Source organism: Oryctolagus cuniculus, chromosome 4 (genome assembly GCF_964237555.1).
Source record: "Oryctolagus cuniculus chromosome 4, mOryCun1.1, whole genome shotgun sequence".
Taxonomy (NCBI): Eukaryota; Metazoa; Chordata; class Mammalia; order Lagomorpha; family Leporidae; genus Oryctolagus; species Oryctolagus cuniculus.
In genome coordinates, this window is record NC_091435.1 from 63307254 (window position 1) to 63328607 (window position 21354).

At 43.7% G+C, this 21354-nt stretch overlaps 1 protein-coding gene across 9 annotated transcripts in view; it reads right to left on the bottom strand.

Moving 5' to 3' along the window:
* Nucleotides 1-15154, bottom strand: part of LOC100355470 (leukocyte surface antigen CD47) — a 52035-nt gene extending 36881 nt beyond the window's left edge. For 7 of the 9 annotated variants that reach the window (XR_001794711.3, XR_001794710.3, XR_001794709.3 and 4 more), the window contains exons 1-2: nucleotides 14912-15129; nucleotides 1157-1504 (exon numbers count right to left, since the gene is read on the bottom strand). Coding sequence is in view for 6 of the 9 variants with exons in the window: in XM_008266996.4 (XP_008265218.1) it covers nucleotides 1157-1504; nucleotides 14912-14957 (394 nt within the window). In the remaining 3 variants the exon portion in view is untranslated. Of the gene's footprint in view, nucleotides 1-1156; nucleotides 1505-14911 lie in introns of all 9 variants that reach the window. The other 2 variants (XM_008266998.4, XM_008266997.4) reach the window with 2 other exon arrangements.
* Between the last annotated feature and the right edge of the window lie 6200 nt (nucleotides 15155-21354).

The window sequence follows — 21354 nt, forward strand, 5'->3', positions numbered from 1 at the left end:
ATCCGGTGCCCCAACCGGGACTAGAACCCGGTGTGCCGGCGCTGCTAGGCGGAGGATTAGCCTAGTGAGCCGCGGCGCCGGCCCCATAATTTCTTTATCCAGTCTACCGTTGATGGGCATTTAAGTTGATTCCATGTCTTAGCTATTGTGAATTGTGCTGCAATAAACATTAAGGTGCACACAGGTTTTTTTGTTTGCCAATTTCATTTCCTTTGGGTAAATTCCAAGGAGTGGGATGGCTGGGTTGTATGGTAGGTAGGGTTATATTCAGGTTTCTGAGGAATCTCCAAACTGACTTCCATAGTGGCTTAACCAGTTTGCATTCCCACCAACAGTGGGTTAGTGTCCCTTTTCCCCACATCCTCGCCAGCATCTGTTGTTGGTAGATTTCTGAATGTGAGCCATTCTAACTGGGGTGAGGTGAAACCTCATTGTGGTTTTGATTTGCATTTCCCTGACTGCTAGTGATCCTGAACATTTTTTCATATTTCTGTTGGCCATTTGGATTTCCTCTTTTGAAAAATGTCTATTGAGGTCCTTGGCCCATCTCTTAAGTGTGTTGTTTGTTTTGTTGTTGTGGAGTTTCTTGATCTCTTTGTAGATTCTGGTTATTAATTGTTTATCTGTTGCATAATTTGCAAATATTTTTCCCCTTCTGTCTTTTCCCTATTTCCAACAGGATCAGGTTGCAGAATAAAAAAAAAAAAAAAAAAAAAGGAAGCTACTTCAGAAGGCTTATTGTTTAAGTCTGGTTTCCATTGCTGTAACAGAAAACCCAAGACTGGCTGATTTAATAAAAATGAGAGTGTATTTTGGCTCACTGCTCTGAATGCTGGAAAGCCCAGGAAGAGGAACCCCCACCTGTTAGACCTCTACTGCGTCCTTGTGCTGTATTCTAACTTGGCAGAAGGGCAGGAGGGGAAGCAAATGTGTTGCAATGAGAGAAACCTTGAGGGCAGAGTCATTGCACATCCCACCCTCAAAATCAACTGACCCACTCCTGTGAGAATTAACCCATTCCCTTGAGAAAGGCAGTAATCCCTCTCTCTTTTGCTTTTGTAAATGACATAATCACCTCTCAACACTGCCACAGTGGCAATCAGATTTCCACATGAATTTCAAAGGTCACAAAGCATAGTCAAACCACAGCACTTACCAACACGGTACTTCAGTTCTACCGTGGTTTCCCCTTCTCTGCTTAATTCTGTTACTTCACAGGTGTAGTTTCCTAAGACGGCATCACGCTTATCCATCTTCAAAGAGGCATCCCCTTTTAGTAATTCTGAGACTGCAATTTTTGCACTCGAAAAGTCATTTTCGGCAGTAGACTTATTTTGCCCTCCATCGTAGATAAAAATGTATTTTCCTTTAAATCTCCACTTCACATACATTTCCATAGTGCCCACCGCCTCCACATTTTTAACAAAGCATGGGATGACAACAGTTTCATTGCAAAAGGTAAATTCTACAGATTTGGTTTTATTAAATATTAGCTGAGCTGAACCTGTGAAGGAAAAATAAAAGTATTTTATTAGTCACAGAGTTCTATAAAATCTTAGTTATAGTACAAATCCTTAAGACAAAGAGTAATGCTTCAGTTGTTTACTTAAGCAGTGCAGCAATGGAGAAGAACCCAAAGGCAAAAAACAGAAACAAATTATTTTACTATTAACTTGGGCAGCTAGTACACAACAATGTAACTTTTATTTATTCATTCTCAGTAAAAATCAGAGTATAAATGTATCTTGGGAATAAATCTGGCAATTGTGATGGAACATACAGGTGTAGCATTTGACTTCTGGAAGCTCTATAGTAATGATTTCTGCTTACGGATACATGCAGAAAAATATTGCTCTTACCATGGGAAAATTTTGAGCAGAAAATCAAACCACATATTATATTCAATCTCAACTTCCATACACTTCTAAATAGAAGTTACTAAATTGATATGAAATTTATCTTCACCCCTATGTTGTATTTCCAAAAAATGTGGTAGGATCTACTGTACCTTAATATACAAAGTAAATCAGAGGAATTAAATCATGTCCTTCCACTAAGTTGGAAAGCCTTAGAATACTAACAAGAAAAAACATTCTCTATGGCTATTTTCCCAGTGCGAAATATAGACAGCAACAGACATTTTGTGTGCAACTTTTACAAAGGATTCTATACAACTGAATGGCATGTTCCCACCCCCATGTTTGACTGAATCTGCAGAACAATAATTCCCAAATATTTATTACACGTATTTCTCCAAGAAACCATAAATCACTCCAAAAATCGAGAAACAAATTGAAACCAAGAACAGGTATTGTGAAGTAGGATAATTTTATCAACTCTTCTCAATAGGATAAACTACCTAACTGCCTTATACTAGAGGGGTTGCATAAGTAAACACAATCACTCACTACTCAACTAAAATGTGTAAGAATGTGAACAGAATATATTTGTCTTCCATAATCTTCTGCCACTACTCAACTCTTTCATCTAAGGAGTTCGTTGACTTGTCCCTCAAAAAGAAAAGCACTAACAGATAAAAATAAATTATCAACTTAGTAAATAGCTTGTCCTTCAGGTTTCTTCCTTCTATATAAACCAGAATAAAAATCAGAGGCATAAGGTTTTACTATTCTAAAAACACAATTATTAATCAATAAATGTCCAATGAAATTAATACAAGGATGCATGGTGGAACATGAAATGGACAATGTTATAAAAACCTGAATACAAATCCAATTTCTGCCACTTTTTCTTTTGTGAGCTTAAGCAACTCACTTTTCTGTGCCTTGGTTTACTCTGGAAGAGGATCAAAAGCAAATTCTGGGCTACTTTAAAGAACTGGGTGAGCATTAGAGGAAAAAAATACATGTATATAGGCAAGTGTTCTCTAAACAGTATCATTCTTTAAAATGTAGGGAAAGACTAGAATCTGGACAATATGGCATTTTAGGACAAAGATCTGGACCTCCTCTGATTGGTATAAATTGCTGTATTTTGGTGAATTTGTGGTTTGGCCCAAACTTGCGGATGTCCAGAATTCACTTTTTCTCAGTTTGCTACATTTCTAGCCCCATAAATATTAAGAAGCTCCAGGCAGAACATGGACTGTCCATTGAATTCCTCAAAACCCTGGAGTTGCAAGTTATTTTCTCTGATAGAGAAGCATTGATGGGGAGAGACTACAGTGTACAGGGAGAGAATAAAGGGATGATAATGATGTTGGAATGACAAAGGAAAGCAAGTGTAGTGAAAGACATTGAAATGGACAGAAAGATTACTTGGAGTCCTTTCAATGGAGTTCTGGCCATTATCTAACAGGTTCTTTAGGATTACCTGATTCTACAGGGGCCTGTGCCTTCCACTGATTTTGACTGGGCTATTTTATAGTTCTGTAAATTGTAGAAAACTGATGGTAATGCAAATGATTGGTATCCTCAGAGACACAAACAAATTTTGTTCTGTAATTGATTTCTACCTAGTGGAAGACAAGATTCCAAAAATTACATTTTACTGCTTTGAAGATATTGACTAATTTTGCATCTGTCAGAAAATTTATTTCAGAATTCCTGACTGCTTTATTGTTGTTTGTTCTTCCAATTTTCTTTAAAGTGGGTTTTGTTTTCTTGCTGGTTTGTTTCCTAATGAATGAGTGAAGTGTAATATTTGTTACATGTTCATTTTATATTTGTATGAGTCATTTACAAAATTTTAAAACTGTATTAGTATGAGTAACTTAAAAAGAGACATAAGTGAAGAGCTCAGTTTTCCTATCAAACTACATGAGAACGCCCTGGGTAGGAAGTGGTCAGCCCACACTCCACATTTTCTTTTTCCTTGTTTTTTTTTTTTTTTTTTTTTTTTTTTTTTAATATTTATTTGTTTGAAAAGCAGAGTGACAAAGAAAAAAGGAAAAACAGATACACACCCATGGGGAGAGAAAGAAAGACACAGAGAGAGAGAGATATTGAGATTGATTGATTCCATCTACTGGTTTGGTCCTCTAATGCCTATGACAGCTGGGGCTGCACCAGGCCAAAGCCAGGAGCGAGGAAGCCCATCTTGATATCCAACGTGAATGGCAGAAACCCAAGTACTTGGGTCATCATCTGCCTCCTCCCAGGCACACTGGCAGGAAGCTGGATCAGAAGCACAGAGTAGCTGGGACAATCAATGTAGGATGCAGGTGAGCTGAGAGCCAGCTTAACTGGCTGCACCATAATGCTCACCTCCACAATTTCTTAACCTATGTTTAGAAAATGAATTTTCTAAAGAATACAGAAAGCACTAATTGCACTGCAATATTTGTGGTAATAAAAACATTTTATAGCAGAAGCAATTTAAACAGAAAAAACAGTCAGTCAAATTCAAAGAAAAACTGTCCTGGATAAACCATAATTTGAATAACCTCTGCACTAATAATTAATAAATAGAGGCAGTACAAAAATATCACTCCAGCTGTTAACTACAACTTTATCCTCTATAAGCATGTATGAAAAAAGCTACTAAGTAGTAAAACTATCTGATTTGGAGCTTTTCTCTTACGCTGACTGCCTATGAATGAAACAGAAAAGTGAAGAAAAGATTTAAAATATAGGGAACACAAGGGTGAAATTGTGGTGCAGCAGGTTAAACCACCACTTGGGATGTCTGCATTCCATACTGGAGCGCCTGGCATTGAGTCCTGCCTCTGCTTCCCACCCAGCAACTGGCTAATTTGCACCCTGGAAGGAAGCAGATGATGACTCGAGGGCCGGGGTTCCTTTTGACCAAATCAGGAATTGAGTCAGATTGACTCTCTGGCTCCTGTCTTTGGCCTGGCCCAACCCTAGGTGTTGCAGGCAATTGGGGGAGTAAATAAGCGGATGGAAGCATTCTCTGTCACCCTCACTCACTCTCTCAGTCTAGTTCTGCCTTTCATAAATATATATGGGGGGGGGGCAGCGCTGTGCTGTAGCGGGTAAAGTTGCCACCTGTGGTGCCAGCATCCCCTATGGGCACTGGTTCAGGTCCCAGCTGCTCCACTTCTGATACAGCTCTCTGCTATGCCTGGGAAAGTAGTGGAAGATGGCCCAAGTACTTAGGCCCCTATACCCATGTGGTGGACCCAGAGGAGGCTTCTGGCTCCTGGCTTTGGATTGGTGCAGCTTTGGCCACTGTGGCCATCTGGAGAGTGAATCAGCAGTTAGAAGACCTCTTTCTCTCTCTGCCTCTTCCTCTCTGTGGTTCTGCCATTCAAATAAATGAATAAATCTTAAAAAAAAAAAAAAAGGAAAAAAGAAATATACATGGAACACAATTAACATGAGTAAGAAAATTCTGAATAAACAAGATATGCTAATAGTAGTCTATACCAGCTATGAGTAGGCAAATTTAACTAGGGGTGATGACAGAGTCACAGATAACTTAGAGCAAATAAATGATTTTATATGAAATGGAAAAGTCCTGGACCTGCAACCTTTGTGAACACAGCCTACTGACCCAAACCATATTCAGACCACAGTCCCAAAAATGGCTAAAGAATTGCAGCCATTGCAGTCACAACACACCAGTCAAGTTCAGAAATATTAAAAAAGCAATCGGGGCTGGCGCCGTGGTGCAGTAGGTTAATCAGTTAATCCTCCACCTGCGGGGCCGGCATCCCTTGTGGACACTGGTTCTAGTCCCAGCTGCTCCTCTTCCAATCCAGCTCTCTGCTGTGGCCTGGGAAAGCAGTGAAAGATGGCCCAAGTGATTGGGTCCCTGCACCAAGGTGAGAGACCAGGAAGAAGCACCTGGCTCCTGGCTTCAGATCGGTGCAGCTCCGGACCATTGTGGCTATTTGGGGAGTGAACCAACGGAAGGAAGACCTTTCTCTCTGTCTTTCTCTTTCACTGTCTGTGACTCTCTCTCTCAAATAAATAAAATCTTAAAAAAAAAAAAAGGCAATAAACATTTGTTTAGAATGACCTGACATGGAACATTGTGATGGGATGTGAAGATAAGATTTAAATAATGGAGGAACTAGGGCTGGCGCTGTGACACAGCAGGTTAAACTCAGCCTGCAGTGCTGGTATCCCATACTGGCACTGGTTTGAGTCTGGCTGCTCAACTTCTGATCCAGCTCTCTGCTATGGCCTGGGAAAGGAGCAGCAGATGGTCCAAGTCCTTGGGCCCCTGCACCCACATGGGAGACCTGGAAGAAGCTCCAGGTTCCTGGCTTCACATCAGCCCAGCTCCAGCCATTGTGGCCAATTGAGGAATGAATCAGCGGATGGAAGACCTCTCTCTTCCTCTCCCTCCCTCCCTCTCTTTCCCTGTCTCTCTCTCTTTTTCCCCCTGCCTTCTTCCCTTCCTCTGCCTCTTTGTACTTTGCCTTTCATATGAATAAATATATCTTTAAAAAAAGTAGGAGTTATCTTGTAGGCATTTACAGTTTTCATTTGGGAAATGTTAAATACTTCATGTAACACAAAGTCCTAAGTGTTACTTTTTTTTAAAAAGATTTATTTTATTTATTTTGAAAGACAGAGTTACAGAGAGAGGCAGAGACACGGAGAGAGGTCTTCCATCCGCTGGTTCACTCCCCAGATGGCCACAACGGCCGAAGCTGCACTGATCTGAAGCCAGGAGCCTCTTCTGAGTCTCCCATGTGGGTACAGGGGCCCAAGGACTTGGGCCATCTTCTACTGCTTTCCCAGGCCATAGCAGAGAGCTGGATCGGAAGAGGAGCAGCCAGGACTAGAACCGGCACCCATATGGGATGCCGGCGCTGCCGGCGCTTCAGGCCAGCTAAGTGTTACTTGTATGGTCACGGTGCTCCAGATGGGCAGAAGAGTAATCAGTCTTACAGATTTGTAAGGAAATTTATTTTGCTACCAGGGAACAGAGGATTAACACAGTGACTGCCCATCTAGGTCCAAAACATTTTACATTTTCACATGCTTTTTGTAAATCTTCTCTCCTTTTGCCTCTTATCTTTCCAAAGGAGCTGCCACTCTACCTCTTTATTCAAATTGAATCCTTCAGAGAAGTGAGGTGCTTCCAACACTTCCCACCTATATACCTACCTGCAGCACCAACTACCTGCATTGCCTTTGCTCCTGCTTCCCCTTTGCAGAAATGAATCCCCTCACCAGAGAGCTAGTTTCCATTTCTGCCTCCACACCCATCAAACTCTGCAGGGACTTTCCTTGTTTATCTGCTTCCCACAGCCCCTTCTTCCATTTATAAGGTATCTTTTCCAAAAAAAACAGTCTTTGAAAAATGCTTGAATACTTACCAACTTCAAAAAACTCAGGGACTGGTGCTGTGGCTCAGCAGGTTAAAGCCCTGGCCTAGAGTGCCAGCATCCCATACGGGGTTTGGTTTGAGTCCTAACTGTTCCACTTCTGTTCCAGCTCCCTGCTAGTGCACTTGAGAAAGCAGCTTAGGATGGCCCAAGTTCTTGGGCCCCCGCAACCATGTGGGAGACCTGGAAGAAGCTTCTGGCTCCTGCCTTCAGATCGGCTCAGCTCCAGCCATTGCAGCTATTTGAGAATAGAACCAGCGGATGGAAGACCTATCTCTCTCTCTCTGCATGTCTCTACCTCTCTCTGTAATTCTGTCTTTCAAACAAATAAAATAAATCTTTAAAAAAACCTCATCCTAGTCTCTCTTAACATCCTAAAATAACAATCTACTTGTATATACACTTCTTCATTTCTAATACACCACTTCAGTTTTTGTCACCTGGCTTCTGGCCCCTCACTCTACTTTTCACTATTACAGGTATTGTCCAAGTCACCAACAAGACCCTGTGGAAAATCCAACATGCATGATTCATATTCGCTCTTTTCTACAGTTCTTGGGTCAGTGCGCAGCATGGGTATCAATCTTTGGGCTTGTGTTCCTTGTCCTTTATGTAGCCCCTAATGGTGAATTCCCTCTTGTGTGATCCACCCTATCCTAAGTCTTCTTTTTGTTTTGAAATCTATTCATTGATGACTCTCAATGTTTGTGTTCCTAAGGGCTTCACAGTCAGCACCCCCTTAGCAAGTATTCTCCCATACTCCCACAGTGTTAACTACTTGTTCAATTTTTCTTTTACTGCACTTGACAACATCTTTCTTCTAAACTGCAGATCTTGGACACACAACTGCTTGCTGTGCATTCCCACGTGGATAACTAGTTACTTCAGAGTTGTCAAATCCAAACACACACTTAGTCTTTCTCTACCCTTCACCCAAATCCTCACCTTCCCAAAGTAGTTTCTATTATCTGCCAGTAATCTAGACTTGGACCTAGGCATCACACTAGATGCACCTCCCCTGCCTTAGCCATGGAGAACTTTTAGTAGGTACACTTTATTTAATATTCCTAAATCCTATTTCTGTTGAATGAATGAATCAGATGTTCACTTTTTCTCCTTTGAACTACTGCTATACTCCCCTAAGAGGTTCCCTGTTTCTAACCTCAATGTTTCTTCATGCCAGGCTCAATGTACAATGTACTTTCCACAGTTCCCAAAATAACTACCCTGATTGCAAATGTGCACTCCTTTCTCTAATATACTTTAACACCGGCCTCCCCCACTTCAGGCTAAACCCTAAGTGCATTAGTACAGAATACAAATCAGGTCCTTTGAGATCCCTTCTAGCCTTATCTCCTGTACTCCATCATTTCCAAAGAGAGCTTCAGCCATAATGACCTTCTTGGAATTCCATGACTATGCAATTGCACTCTCATACCACGCTGTTCCCATAGCATAAAAGCCTATACTCGTCACTGGGTGTACAGGGTTTGTATAGTGAAGAGCACAAACATGGCTGTCGGACGGGGGTTCAAGACTCAGCTGAAGTATTTCATAGTTGGATAACCTCCTGACCTCAATTTTATCATCTATAAAATGTGAATAGCAACAGGTCATACCACTAGAGCATTTGTGAAGACTGAATGAGAAAAATGAACATAAAGTTCTCACTGGAGAAGCTTTCACGTGCATAGAAAGTGCTCAATGAACTGCAGCTATAGTTTGCTAACTTCTGATCTGCTGCTACAGCACAACTGAGATGTTCAAACCTGTCTCCTTCCCTAGCACCACTCAACAGTATTTGTCCCCTTCTTACTGTTTCCATCACCCTCTGCCCATGTGCTGTCACCTACTACCACATATTACAATTACTATTTAACTGATCTCTCCATTAGGCTCACAAAGTAAGACAAAAAGGTCCAAAAATAGGCTTCAATGCATACTTTATGAATGTAAAAACTTTAAAGTATGGATTGCAAGTCAGGAAAATCCAAGGATCACAAGGGAGAGATTTCAATCTTCTTCCGTATTTCAAGAATGCTCTACTGCTTTTCACTTCCACTGACTTGATTATGAAATCATGAAGCTGTGTATTTTAATGAAAAAAAAATCTCAAGACAATTGCATGGCTGGATAGAAATTTTCTTAAAGATAATTTGACTGTGTGTATGGTCTTCTTACAATGTGTTTAAACTGGGTTTTAAAGGATGACTAGAAATGTTATGGGAAACAGTTCTGTAGATAAATTAAGCAACAGTTTATAGAGGAATGAAGAAAGTGACAACAAAGCAGAGAACTATTTAGGTGAGTTCTCATGAGGTTGGGAAGATGGTTAAGAAATACTGTAAAGGCTTCTTTGAATGGCACACTGAGAAGTTTAGACTTGATAATGTAAGCAAAAACAAACCACCTCGACTTTTCCACTTAACAGACAATAATACGAAACAATATGAAGGGTGAATTTAGGGTAGGAAGAGAGAGGAGAAAGGAAGATTCATTAAAAGACTACAGCAACGGCCGGCGCCACGGCTCACTAGGCTAATCCTCCACCTGTGGCGCCACCACCCTGGGTTCTAGTCCCGGTTGGGGCGCTGGTTCTGTCCCGGTTGCTCCTCTTCCAGTCCAGCTCTCTGTTGTAGCCTGGGAAGGCAGTGGAGGATGGCCCAAGTGCTTGGGCCCTGCACCCGCATGGGAGACCAGGAAGAGGCACCTGGCTCCTGGCTTCAGATCAGCACAGCGCCGGCAGTAGCAGCCATTTGGCGGGTGAACCAAAGGAAGGAAGACCTTCTTTCTCTCTCTCTTTCACTGTCTAACTCTGCCTGTCAAAAAAAAAAAAAAAAAAAAAAAAAAAAAGACTACAGCAACAGTCCAGGTAAATGGCCACTGGAGAGGTCTAAAAATGACAATAAAAGTCAAAAAAGTAACAGCAACAGAAGTCAGAGGTGACAGAGATAAAGGTGAGGAAAGTTAAAATTGTTAGCCAAAGTGATATGCACACCTAGTCAGACCATGGATTAATTATAAAGAGGCTTGCTGATTCGGGGAGAATTTTTTTTAATAGACTATTGAAGTTCTTGTAGTACAATGATTTAAGGATGTCCAGGAGATCCTGGAATATACAAATCTGTATTTAAGAAGAAAGGCTAAAACTACAAAGACTTGAAAATCACCACGAATACAGCTGGAAATGGAAACTGTAAGCACAAACATGATTGACCAGAGCATTCTTGCAAAGCAAACAGAGCGGGTGGCAGAGAAGAATTACTCAGAAAGCACCAACAATTATGGAACAAATCATTAAAGAGGAAAAAGTCAAGAAAGTGAGATAAACAAGGTAGGGAGTAAGGAATAACTTTGTGGACTCCAAGGAAGGGTCCTAAAGTGGAGAAAATAACAAGTGATACAGGCAGAACAGCATTTTGAATGGAAATTACATCATTAGCATCTTTATCTGTAGCAATATCCACAGACTAGTGGGGTCAGGAGCAGATTTATTTGGGAAGCAAGTAAGAGAAGAGAAAAAAGTGATCATGATCTTTTCAATAAGAAAGCAAAAACTAAGAGCATGGAAGCTGGGAAAAAGACAAGAATTATTTTTGGTTCTTGAGTCCTTCTTCTTTTTAAACACAGGATAAATTCAATCACGTCTACAAGGCAATGGGAAAGAGCCAAGGAAGAAGGAAAGGCCTAAGGCACAAGACTGAAGAACTGAGCTGACGGAGCAGGTCTCCAAGATGGTGGAAGTGAAAGAGCACTGGACGGGCTGTCTTTTCTTTGGATTGGTGAATACACAGTGTTCTGGAACCAGCTGAGAGAGAATGAGAAGACAGTTATCTAATATATTAAAGATTAGTTTAGTGATGGTGGGAGGGGAGCTCAGGAAGCCTGAACCATGTACCACTATTTTTTGCAGTAGAGTAGGCAGTTAATCATCTACTCAGAATGGGTGTTCAGGAGTGGGGAGAGAGGCCCCAGCAGCCACCAAAGTAGATGAAGCAAACCTCAGGAGGAAAGATGCCTGCCAGAAATGAATCCTACCATTTTTTGCCCTCAGATCTAACCCCTGCTAAGAACTGCAGTCTCAAAACAGAGTTCAATTAGGCACAAAAAGGAGATCTAGTAGTCAGATGTCTCTTCCCAGGAGACTGTACAAAAAGATCTGGGGTAAAGCGGGGCATCCACAAATGATTTAATTCTTACTCAAAGTAACCCCTACACTGGATTTAAAAGCTGGGTATCCTTCTAGGAACAGGAGGGGTCAACCTAGAATTACTGGGATAGGGCAAGTTCAAGTCAGCAACCTTCAGAATCATGGCATCCTCAACCATCTGAAATACACTGGGTACTACTGAGAGATAAAAATTTTAAAAGTCTCTGTTCTCTATAAGTTGTGTTTTAAGTGACTAAGACTTTTACAATCTGAAATTTCTCTACATGCCCAAGGGGGTTGTGCAATCTTGGAACACAAGACATGATCGTACTTGCTTGAAATGGAGAAGGCAATTCTGCCCTTACAAAAACCTTTGTCTTGTGTTTTAACACCAGTGTGATATGCATTCAAGTGTGTACACTAAGTCTCCTAATCTCAATCTTAAACCTTAGGGATGACTGAATTCTGAGTCTTAGGTAACTACTCCATGGACTCACACTGAAAATCTCATGACAGCACAGAGATTCTACTTTCTGTTTCAATTCCAGGTAACAACTAAGAGGTAAAATCCAGGATCTATTGTTAGTCTAGGTTAATCAAAATCAGGTTTCCTGGGTGCTCTGTATTTTTAGCAAACTGATCTTATAGCTTGTTATTTTATCACAGAAGAAATGTCTGTACTAGTATACAAAGCGAAAAGTTACTTTCTGATAACCCAAGAGTGCATTGTTAGGCTGAGACAAAAATTTTTATCCTATATAAAAAGCTGTAATAGCAAAAACCTAAAAGGTAAAGTGGTTGTCTAAAAATTATATCACACACACAAAAATACTATATTAAAACAATGCCTTTATTAGGTATAGCTGAATTCACATTAAGGAATGCACAGTTCATTTTGATAATATGATTATTTTAGAATTAGAATATTTATCAATTTGAGGGGCAAAACATCTATTTTTTTCATCTTTAGAACCTGCTTTTTCAAATATCCATTAGCAACTCAGTGGCAAATATAAGACATCTGCCAAAATACAGATGACAGCATGAGCAAGTGTCCTAATGGCAGGCATTTAATGTAATGCTTTAACACACTGTCTCTCAACTACTGGGACAGTCCCATAAATAAGGACTATTAAACAGGCATTTACTTTTGTGCCATGGTATCCTGCATTTAAAATGAATATATTCTTTAGGATAAAAAATAATTTTACTTTAAAAAGTCAAATTATTAGCAGACTTAGGCAACACAAATATTTCGTGTTTTTAAAAAATTAATCATGGGTACCTCTAATTTTAAAAACCCACTTTAAACAAAGAAAAATCATTCAACCACTACAAATACAGTTCATATCACTGTCCTTTACTTAAGGTTTGTCTCTTTGTTTTTGTTTTGTTTCTTATTAGTTGGTGAATACTACTGAAACTACTGCTGTGCTTTTGAATAAAGGTGGGGAGTGGGAGACTAGAAAGGAACACAGTAATTGACTCCACATCTTGTAAATCATTATAGTGGGCTGCAGTTTGTCTGTCATGGAAGGAAATGAGTATGTGATACCATTTCTTTTTTCAGAAAGGTCACCAAAACTGTAGTAGATACCAGGAAACGGACTCTGAATATTAGTGCATTATAAATGAAAATGAAAGCAAAAGCAAAAGTTCAGCACAAATCCACGGCTTCCTTCTTCTACAGCCTGCATTCCTTCTTCCAAATCCTAAGGCTGACATCTCACTTGTGTTCTGAGACTGTTAACATCTCTTCAAACGTGGCCTCCTGAAGGTACATGCTAAACACACAAACATCCATTTTATCTTATGAGAAACACGAAAACTTCCTCTTTTATATTCAACACTTAACACAACTTAAATGCATGACGCTTGCATTATATTTACAAATACAAAAAATTACTATAAATGCTGAACGCAAGTTTGTAATATTGTATCTAAATGAGCTCTAACTAAACATGATCTGAACATTCTATAAGAATGCTTAACAGAATTCTTATCCCCAAAGCACCATTACAACAGTTCTTTCTACTCGACCTGAAATTAGAACCCCTGTTTTTAAAACAGTACGTGGTTTACGGTTTATACTATTCTGACTCATTTTGCTGCTGATGGTCTGAATCAGTGATGTTCTGTTACATATTTATACCTGGTTCAATATGAAGGTTCTGATTAAACAGGTATTGCAAAGCAGTATTATTTTAGCTACAATAATAGTAATGGTAACAAGCCCACTAGAGATGACAGGAAATATTAACCATTTAGATAATAGAGGTCTTGATTATTACAAGCTCCAACCTCCCAGGAGGCTTAGGGAGGGGAAAAGTGGTGCGCAGGCATCTGGGAAACAGCTCCAAGCCAAGGTCCTCTGTGAATGGCACATAGAGCCTAATCAATTTGAAATCGAATTAACTCAGCATTCTAGGATAAACGTAGCAATCGCTGTTTCCTGGTACTCATACTCGATTCTGAATCTTATAAAAAGTTCACAAAAGGCTCCATAGATACCAGGGGTGACAGACAGTGCAGACTCATGAAAATTTCTATTGCCTCTTCAGTTTTTATAATAGAAGCACAGGTTTGAAAAGGAAAAGAGAAAGAAAAAAAAAAAAAAGGCGAAATGGATTCCAGAAGCTCTGGGGGCAAGGGGCAAAATCGTTCCAGTGTGGAAAGACGTCAAATCCCACACTGCGGCATGTGTGTTTTTACTTGAGATTCCCATGTTCATATTTCAGGCAAAATAGGGGTAACTTTCAAACGGCTGCCCAAATAGAGAGGGGGAACTCCAAGGTACTATTTGGAATGTGGCTTTAACAGCGGCTGATGGGGCGTAGGGAGTCACGAGAAAGGAAAGAGTTTCGAGGAAGCTTATTTTTAGGATTGAAAACAACAACAGAAAATACACGGCCAGAAGATAGATTTCTCCTGATTCAACGCCGCGATGGAAATGAAAACTTGAGCGCGTCCTCTGCGTCCCCTTCGCTCCTGCGTGCGTGTGGGAGGACGAACAGCACCCACCCCGACCCGGCCACTTGGCCAGAATGCGCGCTTCCCCCTCCGGAGGCCCGGCCCTCCCACTCTGCCTCCTTCAATCCCCGGAGCATCCACGCACCGAGCCCGGAGCGGGTGCGAAGCCGCGGGTCCCTGACAGCGGCCACCCCCTCGCCTCCGACGGCGCCCTCCGCTTCTTCACAGCTGCGCTGGGCGAGGTGCGCGGTTCGGAGTCGTGCTCGGTGCGTGCTTTCGGAGGTGGCGAGCGGGGGGAAGGAGACGAGCCCCGCTCTCGCCCACGGGGAGGGGAAGACCAGGAAAAGGAGGCAGGGGAGGAAGGAGGGGGCGCTCCCGCGTCCGCACTCCTGGCGCGCAGGGCCCGCGCCCCGGCCACCCTCGGCGGGCTCCCCGGGGCGGCCCGAGCGCAGCCCCCACGCTTGCGGGGGCGCCCGCGGGGGCGCAGAGACTCAAGCCAGGGCTGGGAGCCAGGAGCTACTCACCGCAGCACGCCGAGCCCAGCAACAGCGCCGCCACCAAAGGCCACATCGCCGCGCCGCCGGGGGTCGCCGCCGCCGCAGGTGTCTGGAGAAGCCGCTGCCGCCTCCTTGCAGGCGAGGTGGGCAACAGCCACACAGCAAGGACCGGCCGCCCAGGCAGCCTTTGGCGGCGCGCACGCTCGCTCCCGCCGCTGCCACCGCTCCCCCGCCCGCCCGGGCCGCGCACGCGCACTCCGCCCCGCCCGTCCCACTCGTAGCTTCAGTCCCGGCTCCCGCCACGCCGTAGCCCAGAGCCCGCTTTAGGGCGTGGCGCGCGGGGCTGGGCAGGTCGCGTCGCGCCGCCCCTGCCGCCCCGCCCGGTTCCCTGGTGTTGTTCAGCCTTCACCGGCTTCTCCCTGCCGGCCTCCACACACAGTCCCGGGCCCATTGTCCGCCCTCCTAGCATCACTGCCGCCTTCGCGCTTCGCGGACCGCTGGGCGCTCCGCACCGCGACCTCGCAGCCGCACGCAGCTCCGCACCAGCCCTGGCCTCTCTCTGCGGCCCGAAGTCTGTCTGCGCGCGTCCCTCGGCCGCGTTCTCCATTCTCGGCCGCACTCAGTTCCCTCTAAAAGCTGCCGCCGCGCCCAGGGCGCACCCCTGCGTGGGGACGTCGCACCCCCAGCCCGCGGTCAGTGAGCCCCAGGGCACCGCCCCTGAGGTCGGGACCCTGCCAGCGGGAGCTGCCGCCCTCTTGTCCCCCGTGGACTCTGCTCGCTCTCCTGGCCACTCTTCCCTCTTTCTCACTTTGTTCGTGTTTTTATCCTCAGCGTAGGGTTAGCCGAGCAAGTTGCATTCTCTGGTGATAAACATTTTACAATGGGATGAATAAGGACATGCGTACCAGCGGTGTCACCGAGCCTGGCTTCCAAAGGCAACACGTGCAGGCCTGTGCGCTGTTTGGCTATTGCCTGCTTGAAAAACGGCTTCAGAATGTGGCTGCAAGTCACAAGATGGACAATGCCTTTGAATAGAACACTGAATCACCCAGACCACATCCTTCATCCTGGAGCGAAAGCCCTTTCAAGCTACCTTTAACATTTATCCTGAATGATGAACTCCCTTGTCAAAAAGTCAGGCTCTGGCGGCTGCCCTAATGGGGTGCGTATCATGTCCACTCCCTTGACTGTTTTTCTTACCCGCTAGAAAAGAAAGCAGTTTCTCACTACAACATCTCCCTTCCCCAAACCCTGTGCCCAGAGCGTCTCTTCCCAAGCATCCCATCTCCACAGTCATAAAATTCAGGAAGTAAAATCGCCACGTCTGGGATACCTTGTAGTAGGGTATTGGATACTCTGTAACTTTTTACTGTAAATGTATTTTTGTGTGGGCCGCGTGCCCACAGCATTAGTTCTTCAAAATCAGAGAGGGGGGAGAGCAGCGCACACGCACACTTTAAGTATTCCCTCCTCCCAGACACTGCATTCAACTGGACAAACGGAAGGGATCTTCTACGTGTTGATGTGGCTTGAGGCAAGCGGTACTCTGTTAAAAATTGATTTTTTTAATGATTGAAAAAGCAAAAAAACAATTATCTAGCAGACATCCCAGTAAAACAATGGTTAATAATTGTGCTGGTAATGATTTGAATGGCTGCCTTGCCACCCTGAGGCTACCAAAGGGACTGATCGATTCTCCTCCAACTGCTGCTTACATGGATACAAAAGAATCATCCACCAGACTTTGAGCATTAGGGACACTGTGTTTCCCAGAGCAGCTGGTTGGCTAAATAAGGCTGTCAGCTGTCCCTTTAACCAACCAACCCCCCCAAAAACTGAAGAGTGCCTGAAAAGGCCTGGCCCCAACTTTCAGGGGTAGAGATACCCAGTAGAGTTCTGTTCTACAGGGGAGCGACTGAAGCTCTGTACTTCATATCTTTATGTATGCACAGTGGAATAGGCCCCCTGTGTGACCAGCACCACTCCTCAGAGTAATCTGTCTGAAGTATGCCTTGGTGATGGGGCAAGAGGAGGCCTAATCCAGGAGGGGTGACCCACAGCAACCTGCCTGCATTTAGATATCTTCTCTCTTAGGCAACCCAGGTTCATTTCTCCAGTATGTAACCACCTAAAAGTTTTCCCTCCTCACTTTCCCAAGCGTTTTGATTTGGAATTTGAGCCTGTCCTATCGTTGGTAAGGAATTTCTTCAGAGGAGGCAAGAGAGGCTCCTCCATATAAGTTTTGAACAGAAGTAGTGCACATTAGCCGTATTTCCTATATTACTCTCCATAACAGCCTTGCAAAAGTAAGTACTACGGCCCCCATTTTAGAGATGGGACAGTAAAAGAGAAGAGGCATATGAGCACTTAGCCCAGGGTTTCCTGTGAGGCTGCTCCCTCAGTCTGTATCTCACTCTCCCATGTGCTTTTCTCCTTACCCCAAGACAGCAGTGTTATTGTCATTTTCTCTTTAGAGATGAACACACTGACATCCCCAGACAAGCACATCGTCTTTATAGTTGAGGAAAGTGAGGTGTGCTCACAAACTCAGAGAGGAGGCCACCGTTAGACCACCCTCTACTTGACTCCAAGGCCAGTGAAAATGTTCACAGCTTCCTTTCTCAGCTCATGACCAATTCCCCGTTCCCCAACAGCTGTCTCAGCCATACATCTACTTTATCTTCCTCCAATATGTATGCCCATATCCTGCCATATAGTAGATACTGATATGATGTGGCTGAAAATTTTATATAGACACCAATGTGTCCTTGTGATTTTTCACTCCTCAGACACTTTTTTACCCATATTTGGTGTGTTATTCATTGGCATCAAAGACACAGTACTGTCCACTGGTACTCCTGAGACTTGGGTAAGACCTTTGTGTGCCCAACTAGACAAGGCTGTGCTGTGCACAGGACCAGATGCATCTTTCTACAGAGATGGACCTGCATCCAAGGATCCCACACATCTAAAGCTCAAAGTAATGCCAGTAGGTGTCCTTTCTCTGTGTTTTAGCCTTGCTTAATGTATGTTAGTTGATGTATTGAAATTCTCCATTTTTATGGTTATCTTCCTGTTTAATAGTTACTCCTTTCTAGACTGTAAGCTCAGTGACAGGAAACACCTTATGAGTCTTGTTCACTGTTGGCCCCACTGCCTGGCACTTGGTAGCTGCTCAAAAAATGGTTGTCAAATGGGTGGATGAAGGAAGCAAGCTAGGAAGAGAAGGGTAAATAGACATTTCCAGGCTAAGGGGGGTATCCTCCATCAGAGTATGGCAAAGTACCCAACATAAAAAAGTGTTTCATAGCATCTGCCAATTCAATTATTGAACTAATCTTGTAGTTCATTTGACATTAGAGGTTCTCAGTATCATTAAGTTAATAGATTTGGATTATCTGTCAACAGTTGGTCACAGTTCATGATTGTCTCTTGTTATGGTATTTGAATAATTTTTCAGTGAAGACGCTTATATTTTTTAACACTTCTAGCCAATGTGATCCAAGCTAACTTCTGTTGTATGGTCAGGCGCTTTACCTTAGCAACACTGGATTATTCCATGTCCGGACTGTACTATATTCAGACTTTTGTGCTTCAATCATGCTATTCCCTCTGCTTCAGATGTTTTACACGTATTTTCTTCTTTTCTCCTCAACCCCACGAATCCTAATACATCCTTCAAAGCTGAGTTCAAATATTGTGTCAATCCTTTCTCAATCCTGCTTTTCCTCTCTCCCATAACCCTCTGCTGCTGTGCGGGTCTGTTTACCTCTCAGTGACACTTTGTTCATGATGCTAATAAAATGTGTCAGTAGGTATTTGTTTCTGTATTTCTATCTGCTATTCTATCGTGTTAGCTTGGAGAAAATAAAAGCTTTTCTAGTTACATGTGTATGTCTGTATTAGCAGAGTTTTCCAAAGAGACAGAACATTGAAATAGAGAGCTGAAGAGGCAGAGAGAAAGAGATGGAGAGGAAAAGGAATTCATTATGGGCTCACGTGATTATGGAGGCTGACAGGTCCCACAATGCAACTTCTGCAGCCTTAGAACCATGGAAGCTGGTAGCGGCGCTGTCCAAATGCAGGGGCGTCAGAGCCAGGGAAGCTAATGGTATAACTCTCAGCCCAAGACTGAAGACCTGAGATCCTAGGGGGCAGTTGGTGCAAATCCCAGAGAGCAAAGGCTGGAGAACGTGGTGTACTGATGAGCAAGGGCAAGAGAAGAAAGGGGTCCCAGGTCCAGGAGATAGAGAGTGCAAGTGATTTCTCCTTTCCTTGACCTCTTTGTTCTATCTGGGTGCCCAGCCCTATACTGAGGGAAAATCTTCCGCCTCAATGGATGGACTCAACATGTCAGTCTCCACTGGAAACACCCTCATTGACAAACCTGGAACAATGCTTTACCAGCTGCTTAGGTATCCCTTAAACCAGTCCCCTGGACACCTACAATCTCCAAGGTCAAGAAAAGCAGCAGTGTGGTATGTGGGGTACACAGTCATTTTAGCCTTGGTTTAAGTTATAGCTCAAGCCACTTATGATAACTTGGCACAAGTTACTAAACCTTTCTGAACCCTCATTTTCTTATTTGTAAAACAAGAATGATAAAAATAATAAATAAATAATAATAATTGCACTAAGAATCTAGTAAGTTTGCATTTCTAGGGGTATAGAGAGCAGTGCCTGATGTGAAATGGTAGCCGTTATTATCGCAATCACCTTCTACTGAGATGGGGCTCCTATTAGGACAATGAAAATTGTTATCAAAAAATCACCTGGGGGCCAGTGCTGTGATGCAGCAGGTTAAGCCACCGTCAGCAGTGCCGGTGGGTGCCGGTCGAGTCCTGGCTGCTCTGCTTCCAATCCAGCTCTCGGCTAATATGCCTGAGAAAGCAGCAGAAGACAGCCCAAGTGCTTGGGCCCCTGCACCCATGTGGAAATCCAGAAGAAGCTCCTGGCTCCTGGCTTCAGATCAGGCCCACTCCGGTCATTGCAGCCATTTGCAGAATGAACCAGTGGGTGGAAGATTCTCTCTCCCTCTCCCTCTCTCTTTCCCTCTTCCTCTGCCTCTCCCTCTCCCCCTCCTCCTCCTCTTCTTTCTCTCTCTGTAACTGTGCCTTTTGAGTAAATAAATAAATCGTTTTTTTTTTTTTTTTAAGAATCACCTGTTACTGTATTCTTGGAGGAGCCCCTTGATTTGGGGAAATGCCAACAATTTTGATTCAAGTTTGATTCAATTTTGATTCATATGTTCATGTCTGTGCCTTGTAAATAACCCTTAATTTGCTTGTTCTGTAAGGCATCATTGGTGACCGAACCCTGATGGGGCCCACGCCTCACACACTTGGCTCAGAGCCCAGTGTCCTAGGTTGTTCTTTCAAGCAGTAAAATCCAGGAGCCCCCGTCATCAAGCCAAGCAGTGGAACAGTGGGGGTCTATGTATCAGCAAGAACTAGCTTTGGATGGTTAGACAGCTGGAAGATATTCTTGCGAGGTTGAAGAGATGGTTTCAGCTCAGGGCAGCAGAAGGGGACGACCAGAACAGATCTTCCTAGCCTGTACTTCAATTAGGGGCACTTAAGAGAAGCAGAAATTGTCTCAAGGTGTGGGCATGATGAAACTGAGGGTTTCTTAAAAGCACCAGAGAAAGCCAGCTTCCAGGTTAGGTGGTAACCTCACAGCAGGCACATTTCTTTGAGAGCACACAGTGTTTAGGGTCCTGGGGAAGCCCCTTTGTATCTTGCTGAAGTCTCTTCTCTGAGAGCAGATTACACACATAGACTCTGTGTACCATGCACCAAGACCTCTCTCTGCTAGTGTCGCTGCTGTAACAAATTACCACAGATTTAGGGGCTTACTACAGCACCCACGAATCACCTCAGGATTCTGAACACCAAAACTTCAGTGGGCTCAGCTTTCTCTATTTCCTCTCATAGGACTGAAATCAGGCATCAGCTGGGCTGCTGTTCCCCTGAAGACCCAGAGAAGGATCCATTTCCGGGTTAACCCAGGTGGGTGGCGGAATTCTGTGTTGCTGGGACTGAGGTCCATGCTTCCTTGCCTTTGCTGTCTGCGGATGTCCCTGGGCATCTAGCGGTCTCTTCTGGGTCATTGTCTGTGTTCTCCAAATATCTCTGCCCTAGCAGTGGCTCGCTAAGTCCTTCTTAGGGCAGTGTGAGTCTTAGGTCCCATTCCCATGGCTGACTCTTCTGCCTTCCTTTTTTTATTTTTGCAAACTCGAGTGATTATGCGGGGCCTTCTTGGTAATCCAGGATCATCTCCAAGTTTTAAGGTCAGTCATCTTAATCACAGCCACATGTTGTCTTTTGCCTTTGTAAAGTGACATTGGGTTCTTTTCATATCTGTTCCACTCCATTCTCATGATAGCGCAGTCAGGGAAGCACTGCTCTGCCCAGCTTGCTTGTGAAGAAGCTGAAGCATGGGGGCATTTATATCACAGACTAAATGGGGCT